Source organism: Dermacentor variabilis, chromosome 3 (assembly GCF_050947875.1).
Source record: "Dermacentor variabilis isolate Ectoservices chromosome 3, ASM5094787v1, whole genome shotgun sequence".
In the NCBI taxonomy this organism is placed as follows: Eukaryota; Metazoa; Arthropoda; class Arachnida; order Ixodida; family Ixodidae; genus Dermacentor; species Dermacentor variabilis.
Window position 1 is genome coordinate 128,529,815 of NC_134570.1, and position 13,562 is coordinate 128,543,376.

The 13,562-nt window shown below is 48.3% G+C and overlaps 1 protein-coding gene and 1 long non-coding RNA gene across 5 annotated transcripts in view; one reads left to right on the forward strand and one right to left on the reverse strand.

Annotated features, from left to right (window-relative positions):
- The window catches only part of LOC142576277 (monocarboxylate transporter 12-like), a 166,419-nt gene that overhangs the window by 95,336 nt on the left and 57,521 nt on the right, over window positions 1-13,562 (forward strand). For all 4 annotated transcript variants that reach the window (XR_012826819.1, XM_075686331.1, XM_075686330.1 and 1 more), the window contains 2 exons: window positions 10,208-10,521; window positions 12,178-12,321. Coding sequence is in view for 3 of the 4 variants with exons in the window: in XM_075686331.1 (XP_075542446.1) it covers window positions 10,208-10,521; window positions 12,178-12,321 (458 nt within the window). In the remaining variant the exon portion in view is untranslated. The remainder of the gene's footprint in view (window positions 1-10,207; window positions 10,522-12,177; window positions 12,322-13,562) is intronic.
- On the reverse strand, window positions 4,415-8,068 carry LOC142574170 (uncharacterized). The gene is made up of 3 exons (XR_012826446.1): window positions 7,852-8,068; window positions 6,994-7,094; window positions 4,415-5,300 (listed from the first exon to the last, which is right to left on the reverse strand). It is a non-coding gene; the product is annotated as an uncharacterized LOC142574170 (long non-coding RNA).

A 13,562-nucleotide genomic window follows, 5' to 3' on the forward strand; every position in this document is an offset into this window, starting at 1 on the left:
CAGTAGCCCGTGGGCATCACCGGTTGTCTTAGTAAACTTAGTAACATCACCGGTGTCTTAGCGTTCACTACCGTCACCTCAACAGGATAACAAAGAAGGATGTTTCTCCCCTGCCGCGCATTGATGATGCTCTTGACTGCCTTCACGGATCCCAATACTTTTCATCAATTGACCTTCGCTCCGGCTATTGGCAGATTAGCGTCGATGAGATAGACCGCGAGAAAACCGCCTTCGTCACACCGGTCGGTCTGTACCAATGTAAACTCATGCCGTTTGGATTATGCAATGCGCCAGCTACATTCGAGCGCATGATGGACTCTCTCTTGCGCGGCTTGGTAGTGCTTTATTGAGATTCTGCTCAGTGGCAGGCCCGAGTTCTAGGGTGGCCGCTCACGAGGAGCGACCCTTTCGGCCCAGGCAACGAGGGCTTTTTGTAGTTTTTCATCCAGCGTTCTGAGCAGCTGCTCCCACGTCTGTTCTGAGGGAGCTGGCAGGAGCGACCTGGGCGGGGGTAAGCCCTCGCACCCCCAAAGAATGTGATTTTGGGTAGGCAATGTCTGATTTGTGCAGTTTTGACATATTGGGCTTCCATTGCCCGTTGGTAATTATGGCCAGCCAATCTGGGGAATGACTTAGTTTGGATTCGACGCAGGATCGAGGCTTGTGCTCGCGTGAGGCTTGCGTTTGGAGGCGGGTAGATTCGCCTTTTTTGCTTGTAGTAGTTTGTTATCTCGTGGTATGTCATCGGTGCCTCATCCATGGGAGCTGAGTCTGAGGGGCACACCTCCCGGTTGATTAGAGCTCGGGTTACCCAGTGCGCCTCCTCATTCCCTTGATTCCCCGAATGGGCCGGAACCCATACGAGTTCAACAGTATTTTCATTTGTAATATCCCGTAGGACTCGCGCTGCACAGACGCCTATGCTGCCTCTCGAAAAGTTGACGATTGTCCTTTTGGAGTCGCTTATGATAGTTTGCACGGAGGGATTCATGATGGCCAAAGCAATGGCAGTCTCTTCCGCTTCACGGTGGACGCTGTTTTTATGGTCGCGGCGTTGAGGATACCTCCTTCTCCGGTCACGACGCTCACTACGTAAGTTTGGTGATTTTGCTTTGCTGCATCGACATAAGCGGTGTGGTGGTTCATTTTGCACCTTTCTTGAAGGGCCTTGGCTCTGGCAGACCGCCTCTTGTGTCTCCCAGGGAGCATGTTCTTGGGTAACGGTTTTATAACCAAATGGCGTTTGACCGCACCGAGTAATGTTCTTCCTGCTGAATTCATAACGGGATTCAGCCCGAGTTTACTTAGAATGACCCTGCCAGTTGCGGTGCTGGAGAGTCGTTCACGTTGGGCTGTTTTATGGGCGTCCACCAGTTCGTCTAGAGTATTGTATATACCTATCTCAAGTAATCGTTCAGTGTTCGCATACCTCGGGAGACCAAGGGCAGCTTTATAAGCTGTGCCAATGACGCTGTTAACCTTTTCCTTGTCAGAAAGGCGTAGGTGGTAGTAGGGGAAGGAATACACGATGCGACTGATCAGGAAAGCCTGCGTCAGGTGGCAGATATCAGCCTCCTTCATACCGCGGTAGCTGGCCTTCAGCTAAACCCCTCCAAGTGCCATTTCGGTCGGCGTGAAATTAGCATGCTCGGCCATCTCGTAAACGCCGCCGGAATACAACCTGATCCACAGAAAGTTCACGCCGTGCGAAATTTTCCTGTACCTTGTTCAACAAACGACGTCCGTAGTTTTCTGGGCTTATGCTCTTATTTCCGGCGATTTGTGAAAAATTTTGCCGACATCGCTCACCCTCTCACTGATCTTCTTTAGAAAGACGTCTCTTTCTCTTGGGGACCACTGCAGGAGAAAGCCTTTTCTACCCTCATTGCGCGGCTTACAACTTCCCCAATTCTGTCACAATTTGACCCTTCTGCGCCCACTGAAGTACGAACTGACGCGAGTGGTCATGGCATCGGCGCTGTGCTCGCTCAGCGTCAACAGGGCCAAGACCGCGTCATCGCTTACGCTAGCCGCCTTCTTTCCACGCCCGAGCGAAATTATTTCATTACTGAGAGAGAATGTCTCGCGCTCGTATGGGCAGTCACGAAATTCCGGCCGTACCTTTTCGGTCGGAGCTTCTGCGTCGTAACCGATCATCACGCCCTCTGCAGGCTCTCCTCTTTGAAGGACCCAACTGGACGACTTGCACGCTGGGCATTGCGTCTACAGGAATATACATTTTCTATTATGTATAAGTCAGGGCGCCTGCATAAAGACGCTGAGTGCCTGTCCCACAATCCCATGGATCAACTGGACGATACCGATGCAGACTCGGAGATCAGTGTTGTATCTATCTGCGGCTTCCTCCATATTGGCGACGAGCAGCGCAAAGATCATGTTATTCGAACACTTATGGAACGCCTAAGCTGCTCGCCCAATGACCCGTCCCTCCGGATGTTCACCTTGCGCGATGGAACTTTACACCCTCGTAGCGTTCGCCCTGACGGCCCGGAGCTCCTCGTAGTCGTTCCCAAGCACCTTCGACTAGCCGTGCTCCAGCTACTTCACCACGCTCCTACTGCTGGACATCTGGGCATCACTCGTACATACGACCGCCTCGGGCGCCGCTTTTTCTGGCAGGGCATTGATCGCTCTGTGCGCCGTTATGTCGCTTCCTGCGACCTGTGTCAGCGCCGGAAGACGCCTGTTACGCCTCCCGCTGGTTTGCTTCAACCAATTGATATCCCCACAGAGCCTTTCTTTGTGTGGCCCTAGACCACCTTGGCCCCCTTTTCAATTTCTATCAAAAGCAACAAATGGATTGCTGTAGCAACCGATTATGCCACGAGATATGTCATCGCACGAGCGCTACCAACCAGCTGCGCTACAGATGTCGCCGGCTTCTTACTATACGACGTCATCCTGCACCATGGTGCCCCTCGCCAGTTGCTGACTGATCGCGGCCGCTACTTTTTATCGAAGGTCGTCGATGACCTGCTCCGCTCCTGCTCTACAGAACACCAGATTGCTACCGCGTACCACCCTCAAACGAACGGCCTCACCGAGCGACTCCACTGCACGCTAACTGAAATGCTGGCCATGTACGTTTCCGACAATCACCGTGACTGGGACGTCGCTTTACCATACATCACTTTCGCATACAACTCGTCCCGTCACGACACTGCCAGATTTTCGCCATTTTACCTTTTGTATGGCCGCGACCCCACCTTGCCCTTTGACACGTTGCTACCTTCCGCAGTACAGTCATTCAGCACTGGTTACGCTCGCGATGCTATTGACTTAGCCGCCCAAGCCCGAGATGTCGCCCTTCATCGCGTCACACTCTCGCAAGCATCTCAAAAGCGACGCTACGACCTTTGGCACCGAGACTACCATTTTGCACCTGGTTCCCTTGTCCTTCTCTGGACGCCTTCACGTCGCGTCGGCTTGTCGGAAAAACTACTTTCCCGGTATTCTGGTCCGTACTAGATCTTACGCCAAATGTCCGACGTGACATACGAGATCGCCCCAGTCTGTGAGCCTTCAGTGCATGGCAACGTCACCAGCCATGTTGTTCACGTCAGCAGGCTTAAGCCCTATGTCCCCCCATTAAGTGAGGCTCAATAACTTGCACCGAGGCGGAGCTACTCCACCGGGACGGTGATGTTATGGTGAAGGGAACGAAGAAATTGAATTGGACGAGACGAACATGAAGTCTGGCAGTTGCCTGAACGCCATATACGCCAGTTGTAAATATACGTTATTTTACATTCGTGGGCCTGCTGTCTTCCCGCAACAATATCGCTATTTATTTCTTAATTAGCGCCTTGTAAACCTTGTTCTCTAGTTCTTTTTTTCCATGTTTTGCGGATTCTACTGCCTCATCTGGCTGCTTAAATTGACGTAAAAAACATTTGCTGCCTGTAGTTGGTAGATAGCGACTTTATTTAATATGCAACAAACATAGTGGAGACTGCTATAGCGATTTCTTCGTGCCGGCGTATTCGAATCAGGCGAGTTGTCCACCATGGCACTGGCTTTAACTACCCCGCAGGGGCGTCTGCGTCAGCAGGCGTTTGGTGTGTTGCGACACCACGGACCCGAGCACACGAGGGTTGGACCCTCCCGCGTGTAGCCGTGCGCGGCTTTGCCGTGTCTGGGGAAAAGGGGATCCTGGGGGTTGAGCCGATGCTTGGTGTTTGGACCTTTAAGGCCCCCCGGCGGAGGCAACACACCTCTTCGGCCTCGGCTTCACATAGACGGCACCTCCAGACTGACCCACTTGGAGGAAACCGGCAGTCGCCTTTTCCTGTCTCTCTCTACCCTCATCCTCGTCTTTCTCTTCCCCTTTTGATCTTTCCTGTCTTCTCATCTTTTCCATTCACTTCGACTTTTCCTGGCGGCAAGGGTTAACCTGGTGTGGCTGTCCTGCCTTGGGTATACCATATTGGGTTATAGTAACGGCATACTGCTGGCGCTGTGCAGACTTGTTTACATGTTCTGCCACGTCCCCGTGTTGGGCTCCGTGGTGGGTGGCAGACGCCGTTGCCGAACAACTTACTTTTTCCCATGGGATCCTCGAACCCGTTTTCACCCGATCGTGCCTCGAAAAGGGTACGCACCGACGCAACCTCGCTATTCATTCCCCAAAACAAAGAAACTTTCCCGAAATTCCACGTACTCCACTGTGAACAGTTATCTACTAAAGCTAGAGTAATCTCACCATTTCTTGTCGCCAAGTGCCTAAAAGAGACCATTGGAGCTGGTTACAAAGTAACAAAGATGGCAAGTGGGGATTTGCTCCTCGAACTAAAGGACAAGGAACAACACAACAGACTTGCACACCTCGTAGCCTTTGGCAACATCCCTGTTTCTGTCAGCGCACATCGAACTATGAACACAGTCAAAGGCGTAGTTTCAGATGAAGACCTAATGACACTGAATGAAGAAGAACTCCTGGATGGATGGAAGGACCAAGGCGTAATCCATGTGCAGCGCATCAAAATCAGACGGAATGACAATGAAATCCCAACAAAGCATTTAATACTCACTTTCAGCTCAACTACTCTACCCGAGACTCTTGAAACTGGCTATGTAAAACTACATGTTCGACCCTACATTCCTAACCCACGACGTTGCTTCAAATGTCAGAGATTTGGTCACGCATCCCAGAGCTGCCGAGGACAGCTTATGTGCGCAAAGTGCGGCGCAACCGGTCACTCTGCTGACGACTGCAATAATGAGGTACATTGTGCGAACTGCGACGGCAGTCACCCTGCGTACTCCAGAGCTTGTCCAGCCTGGAAGAAAGAAAAAGAAATAATTACAGTAAAATATAAGGAGAACATAACATTCCGTGAAGCAAGACACAGGGTCTCTGCGTTATTTTCCCTGAAAACATCTTTTGCTGAAGTGGTGCAACGGGGGGCGGCACCACAACGGCCTCTGGCGGCAGCCCGGACCACGCCTAGCGTGCCGAGGCTAACGCCACCCGCCCCTACGGTGGGAGCAGCCAACGCTGCCCTGCCATCTCTCAAAGTGTCCACACCAGTGGCCTCTTCAAGCTCCGGCAGCAGCCAGGGCACCGCAGAGGCCACAGGGGTCCGGTCGACCTCCGGCCCCGTGGGGACGAAGACTCCGTCGCTTGAGACGAAGTCTACGCGACGCACACATCGCTCTCTGGAGCGGGTGTCCCGTGCCTCGCAAGAGGCTATGGACACCAGTCCAAGCCAAACGGCGCAAGTAGCGCCGAAGGAGCGGCGAGGTTCTCTTGACCGCTCCAAAAAGGACAAAACACCAATTACAGGGCCTAACAAAGGCCCTGTGAAGTAATGTCATTCTCCTCTCTCTTGAGACACACAGCACTTTTCTTTTTTTTTTTCAACATGGATGACATCATACAATGGAATATCAGAGGATTATTAAGAAACCTACAAGACATCCAAGAAATTCTCTGTAAGTTTAAACCTAAAGTGCTGTGTGTGCAAGAAACCCACCTAACTTCCAAACACACTAACTTCCTCCGACAATACATGACTTTCCGGAAAGACCGCGAGGATGCTGTCGCATCGTCTGGCGGTGTAGCTATCATTGCTGATAGAAGTGTAGCGTGTCAGCATCTGAGGCTCCAAACGGCCCTTGAGGCCGTGGCCGTTCGAGCCGTACTTTTAAATAAACTCATTACCATCTGCTCTTTGTACATACCACCACATTATCAGCTTCACAGGCGCGACTTAGAATCATTAATAGATGAGCTCCCGGAGCCCTATATGATTCTCGGTGATTTTAATGCACACAGTAGTTTGTGGGGCGATTCGCGCTGTGATGCGCGAGGTCGCGTCATCGAACAGGTGCTTTTTTCCTCCGGAACATGTCTCTTGAACACGAAGGAGCCCACATATTTTAACCTAGCCAACAAGTCATACTCTGCCATAGATCTCAGCATTTTATCGCCGACGCTTTTACCATATTTTAAATGGAATGTGCTTAACAACCCATATGGGAGTGACCACTTCCCAATAATCCTAACTACGCCGAAACAAGATCAACTTCCCCCGCAGGTCCCTCGGTGGAAGATTGACACAGCCGATTGGGAACGGTACAGATCTCTTACACACATGACTTGGACTGAGATGTCTGGTATAACTATAGATGATGCTGTTGCATATTTTACAGCTTTTATACTGGATGCCGCCTGTAAATGTATTACTCAAGCGAGCGGCATGGGTTCCAAGCGGCGTGTTCCCTGGTGGAACGATGCATGTAGGCAAGCACGGAGGAAGCAGAACAAAGCGCGGGCGCTGCTTCGCGATTCGCCAACAGCAGAAAACTTGGAAAACTTTAAGCATGTCAAATCCCAGGCAAGGAGAACGCGCCGGCAAGCAAGACGAGAGAGCTGGGCAAAGTTTATATCAAGCATCAACTCGTATACAGATGAGAGAAAAGTCTGGAATAAAGTGAAGAAAGTTAATGGGCAGCAAACGTATTCCTTACCTCTAGTAAATAGCCACGGAGAAAGCCTTGAAGACCAAGCCAACTCTCTCGGTGCACATTTTGAATACATATCGAGCTCTTCACACTACTCGGAAACCTTCCTAAAGTACAAAACACAAATAGAACAGCAAAAATTAGAAAGAAAGTCTGCTAAAAGTGCGGCGTACAACGATCCATTCTGTATAGCAGAACTGCAGGCAGCACTAAACTGTTGTAATACATCCGCTTCAGGTTCAGACCGCGTAATATACGAGATGTTAAAACAACTACCACCCGAAACACAGAAAACCCTCCTCTACCTATACAACGTTATATGGTCTTCCGGCGAGATCCCCTCTGCTTGGAAGGAGGCTATTATAATTCCAATACTGAAGCACGGAAAGGATCCTTCCTCTGTATCAAGTTATAGACCTATAGCGCTAACAAGTTGCCTCTGCAAAGTATTCGAAAAAATGATTAACTGTCGCCTACTACATATCCTCGAATCAAATAAATTCCTCGACCCATACCAGTGTGGGTTTCGCGAGGGTCGATCCACCAGTGACCATCTCGTACGTATCGAGGCACGTATTCGTGAAGCTTTTGTTCATAAGCAGTTTTTTTTATCAGTATTCTTAGATATGGAGAAAGCTTATGATACTGCGTGGCGGTTTGGGATATTGAGAGACCTCTCACAGTTAGGTATACATGGCAATATGTTTAGTGTTATTGAAAGCTATCTGTCTAATCGCACATTCCGTGTTCGAGTGGGCAATGTCTTGTCACGGAAATTTATACAGGAAGCAGGAGTGCCGCAGGGCGGTGTGCTCAGCTGCACGCTCTTTATAGTAAAAATGAATTCTCTTCGTCTACACATACCACGTAATATCTTCTATTCAACATATGTTGACGATGTGCAGATAGGATTCCAATCAAGTTCTCTTGCAATCTGTGAGCGACAGGTCCAGCTTGGCCTTAACAAGGTCTCCAAATGGGCTGATGAGAACGGGTTCAGACTGAACCCACAAAAAAGCACATGTGTCGTTTTCTCGAGAAAAAGAGGCCTGCACGCTGATCCTGAAATTCTGTTGCATGGTGAGCGTCTGCCTGTAAACAAGGAACATAAATTTTTAGGCATAATTTTAGACGCGAAATTAACTTTTGTACCGCACATAAAGTATCTTAAAACCAAATGTATGAAAACAATTAATATCTTAAAGGTGCTCTCACGCACAACCTGGGGCAGTGATAGAAAATGTCTCATGAATTTGTATAAAAGCCTCATACGCACACGACTAGACTATGGAGCCATAGTCTACCAGTCGGCTACTCCAACTGCTCTAAAGATGCTAGACCCTGTCCACCACTTAGGAATTCGCCTGTCCACAGGTGCCTTTAGAACAAGCCCAGTGGAAAGTCTGTACGTTGAATCGGATGAATGGTCACTTCAACTGCAGAGAACATACTCGTCTTTCATGTATTTTCTTAGAGTAAACGGAAACAGTCAGCACCCCGCGTCTTACACTATAAACGATTTGTCCAGTTGTCAACTTTTTCGCAACCGGCCCACAGCGGCAAAGCCTTTCTCACTGCTTGTCAGAGACATAGCTGAAGAAACAAGTTTTCCCCTGCTTGAATACCATCTTATGTCCCCTGCTATACGGCCCCCGCCGTGGCAGTGGCAACCAATAGAATGTGATATATCCTTCATAACTGTTACAAAACGCGCTCCTCTCGCGCATATACGAATGTACTTCCTGGAATTACAACACAAATACTCATGTCCTGAATTCTTTACAGACGCATCAAAGTGTAATTCTGGCGTATCTTACGCAGCAGTCGGTCCATCCTTTTCAGATGCCGGTGTTCTGCACCCTAACACAAGTATTTTCACAGCAGAGGCCTACGCGATATTAGCTGCCGTTAAACACATTAATGAATTGAATATCCCAAAGGCAGTTATATACACAGACTCTTTGAGCGTCGTAAACGCATTGAAAACTGTGAAGAAATATCAAAATCCTATAATTGTGTCTCTCTATTCAGCATTATGCACCAACTATGCGTCCAGGGTATGCGTAGTATGCTGGGTGCCGGGGCACCGCGAGATTGAAGGAAACGTGTTGGCTGACCAGCTAGCCACATCCGTGCACGCGAACGCTGCAGACATTTCCACGACTGTCCCTGCAATGGACCTTAAGCCCTTTATAAGGAAAACGCTCAGTGCTTTCTGGCAGCGGTTATGGGATAAAGAAACAGAAAATAAACTGCATGTTATCAAGCCATATCTTGGCAACTGGCCGCCGGTATCAAAGAACCGCCACACGGAAGTAATACTTTGCAGACTTAGAATAGGACACACATACAGTACACACGCATACCTCTTGTCAGGTGGTGATCCACCCATGTGTGATAAGTGTGGTGAGCCACTTACCGTGCTTCACATCCTGATGCAATGCAGAGAATTAGATGCAAATAGGAAAAAGCATTTTCCATTACCTCACCGGCAACAAATTCCACCATATCCCCAAATGATTATAGGTATGGAACCTCTCTTTAAACATCAATCACTGTTTCAATTTTTAAAAGCTGTACATAGCTTTCATACTATAGCCCCAGGAAATCCGTAGCACAGCCTCTTAACAGAGGTTTCTGCTGCGGTAGCTGCTTTGAAAGAAAGCACCTGCCTCCCAGCCTTTGGGCTCAAAGGCTTTAAGGAGGCATATGTGCTATTTCCATATTCATGCATTTTAGCCCCATTATCACTTGTCACTCGTCCTATACCCAGAGACCACTCCACGTATCACTGTCATAATTTTATACCTATATATCGTTTTATGCTTCTACGATAGCGACTAATTTGAGGCCACTTTACAGCCATGTTACACCTCATCATCGTAACTCACCAATCAGCGCTTAACACATCATTATCAGTCATGGCGCTCTTTGGCCACACCTGGCCCTTGCGCCACTAAACAACACATATCCATCCACTGGCTTTAACTAGATGCCCTAGATGCTTGCTACAGCGTATCCTTGTGCTCGTTAGTCGTGCATTTGTGTGCGTGCGCACTGTGTAGAAGTTGGTCCATTTCATGCATAATCATTACAACCTGGAGTAGCTTGCTAGGCATATCGTTCAGCAAACATCTTGTGCACATAGTAACAAATATATCTTTGTCGCTCTTGCGGTGAAGCGTCCTTTTAAATACACACAGTTATACATGAACTGCAGGTTGGAGCCGGAGTCACAGGAGCTCACGCCATCTCCACCAAGGCGCTTGACTGCGGCTGGAAGACTTTCTTTGGGCGGCTGTGACCCCATCGCTTTCAAGCCGAGCCGTGTACAGGCCGAAAAGAAGTCCGACGCGGCCGGTATTGACAAATGCTGGTCGGTGGCGGTGCTGGCCTTTCTCATGACCGTCATGGAGTCGTCATCCAGCCGTTGCTCCGGCTTCCTCATGGTCGGAATCATGGAGCAGATGAACGTCGAACGCGGCCTCGCCTCCTGGCCTGTCAGCCTCATCGGCTCCCTTATCGACTGCGGAGGTGAGCACTTCGAGTTGGCAGGCTGCGGGAAGCTTGAACCGCACGGAGACTGTTCATCACGTCACAGTGCCGATCCTGGTACGGTACGGAGCGGTTACCGTGTCATGCTGCCGTCCCCGCCTGGATACAGCGCTTCCTTGCACAATGCTGCCCAAATTCTGGACGCCCGTGCCTCACGCATTTATGCCTGTACTACACGGAACTGTGGCACTAGCTTTAATTGGAGCTGCGAACGGGTGGTTCAGCCAGCGTGGGGATGATGACTAGTACATGAATTTGCCTAGACTTCGTCCTTCTGGCTTTCAATGGCATTGTGACTTCGCAAACTGGTCATTGTCACGAACGTACTGAGTTTTAATTAATTAAATATTCATTCATATACTTGTCCGATTGGTGGATTCGAAAACAAGACTTCTAGCACAGAAGGAGGAAACTGAAGCCATTACGGCAGGGACGCGTGCACATTCGGAATCGCTGCAATGTGCAATGATTGTACGTGCTCGCAGAGTCCTTCTGTATTTACAGAAAAGTGTACATAGCTTTAAGATATATGCCTATGAAGATAGATTAAGCGTATTAATTTACGCCAGAATAACATCTTAAGCCAAAAGCAAGAAGATCAGACAAATCTATCTACTAACGATCTCTCCCATTGTGGCTGAGTGATGGCAGTGCCAGAACTTCCTCTAGTAATCGTAGTGGGAAGACGTCGCCAGAAAGCCAGGCAGGGGAAGAGGTATCGGTGAGAGAGACACAGTTCTCCTCGGGTATGATCGGGTTCCTCACGAGATGTGCAAGATGTGTCGTGTTGTGAAAACCTTGCCAGGAACAGACAGACGAATAAGCGCTTGTAAACTGATGCGCCCACTAAAGCACAACGAATAGCTAGTCTGTATGGACAATGGCTGCCAGTAATGAGCCGGTACTCCTTACGGGGGATGATGTGGAGAATTTAGACGACAGCACAACCCACATTACACAACGAAAACGCTACTAAAGAGAAGAAAGGGGGAATGTGTCACGCGATCGCATCAATAGCCGAGGGGGACACCTAACAAAACCGTCCGAACAAGGGATTTCCACCGCGCCCCCGTTTCGCTGACCCGACAGTGGCCACTGCGGCCACTGGGATCCGCGAGGCTTCTGCTGCCTGTCTCATTCCTCCTTGCTTAGTTATTTCTATATCTTTCCCCACTTTCATTTCCCCGCTCTGGTAGTTTACTGCACAATAAACCAGTCTCGAAGCGAATCCAAAAGAGTGAAGCTGTTCCATTCATGGCTACTGAGCACACAGCCTGCGCCGTCGCGCTTAGTTAACGCGCAGCGAGAAGTTAGCAGTCGTCCAAGAGTGACTGTAATAATGTGAGCAAAACGGCATAAATATCCATTCAGACTGTCAGCGCTATGTTTTATGACACTTGTTAGCGGGATGCGATTTCGAAAAATCTGAGAAATAGTTTTATGCAGAACGTAAGACTGTCGCGACATAACCGGCAAATGCCGCTTGTTATATAGCATGGCATGGCCTATATGACATACGAATACCTAAATATATTCGGATTCTCACGCCGATGACGACGGCCGAAGTTGGCTTCGAGTGTCCCCATAATTGCTAGCAAATAAAAATAAGAGTTACGCCGTTGATATTTTTTGCAGGCCTAATCTCTGGACCTCTAAGCGAAGTCTTCACCACAGTTCCCGTGCTGGTTGGGGGATCCATGCTGGCTGCAGCCGGCGTCATAGCATCTTCATTTGCTCCGGATATCACATGGCTTAGCGTCACGCTGGGAGCTATGCATGGTAATTTTACAGTTCTTCATCCCGTATGATTTGTTTCCGATTTCATTCAATCCGCTTCTGCCACTGAGAGAGTGGTTGAGCGAAGTGGCGTTCTGAACTCATTCAGCAAGGAGACAAAGTGAGATCAGATATTTTTGAAGGCTTCAAATATCAACATACGTCTGAATGAAAGATAAAAGACACTGTTTTGACAGGAGGAGTCTTTTCAGAGCGAAGTTTTCTTTATGTGTCTTCGCATGGTTTCGCCACGTAGGGCGGGCACTGGTCGGATTCTCACCGAGTAAATTTCTCATTGATCTAAATAGAATCAAGGGCGTCCTTGGCACAATTCGAACCTCGACGCTTCAATGTAGCACACGTGATTCATCTGAGGAAAATCGATTAACAAGCTAGGAAACGTTTTCCATTTGCACGGTGAGGAAGACACATAGACAGAACAGCATAGAGTACCTATTCATTCGTGAAAACTCCTGCTAAGGACATGGCCGATCTCCACAAGAAACAACAAAAAATAGTGGTAAAGGTAAGCACCTTGACAATACAGGCAAGCAATCTAGAAAAATATTTGATTTGTTAACATATACCTTTGAGTTGGACAATGATTTGAATAAAATGAGTTGCTGATGAAACTACAGGTTTAAAATTTCGATCCAACATTCAAGTTTTGGTCGGTTATGCAATTTCAATAAGTAAAGCCATATGAAAGGGTACATTGGTAAAGCTAGTCGGCGCCAGCTAATGCACATAATTATGATTTAGATCAAGGTCTATATAAAGAGTTTATTGAAGCGCGCACCAAAACAAAATATAATTCCAGGCACCCTTTAAAACAACGTTCGATTGTTTTGGGTGCATAAACTAGCGGAAAATAATTACTGTCACGCAAATATCTCTTTAATGTAGCCGAGACCTCACAGGCAAGGTTTCCAAACCTAATTGAAAGAAGAACGCTTTTTGCACATGGATGCAATGGCATTTTACACATACGAGCTAGTAATATCCGTCCTTGCATGCTGATGTATTTTTCGCGGTGATTTGGGGGCGGGAACAACATTAATAACAAATCTCTGTGTAGGTTCCTTCGTGATACAGAGCGCAAGTTATCGTTTGCAAAGCTCACCGTTAAAACCCTAACGAAGAAGTACCACTTCATTCATAAACCCACAACGACTTGGCTGCAAGGAAAAATTTCATGAACTACTATGTTAGATAGAACATGCAGCAGGTTGAGCTAGAAGAAA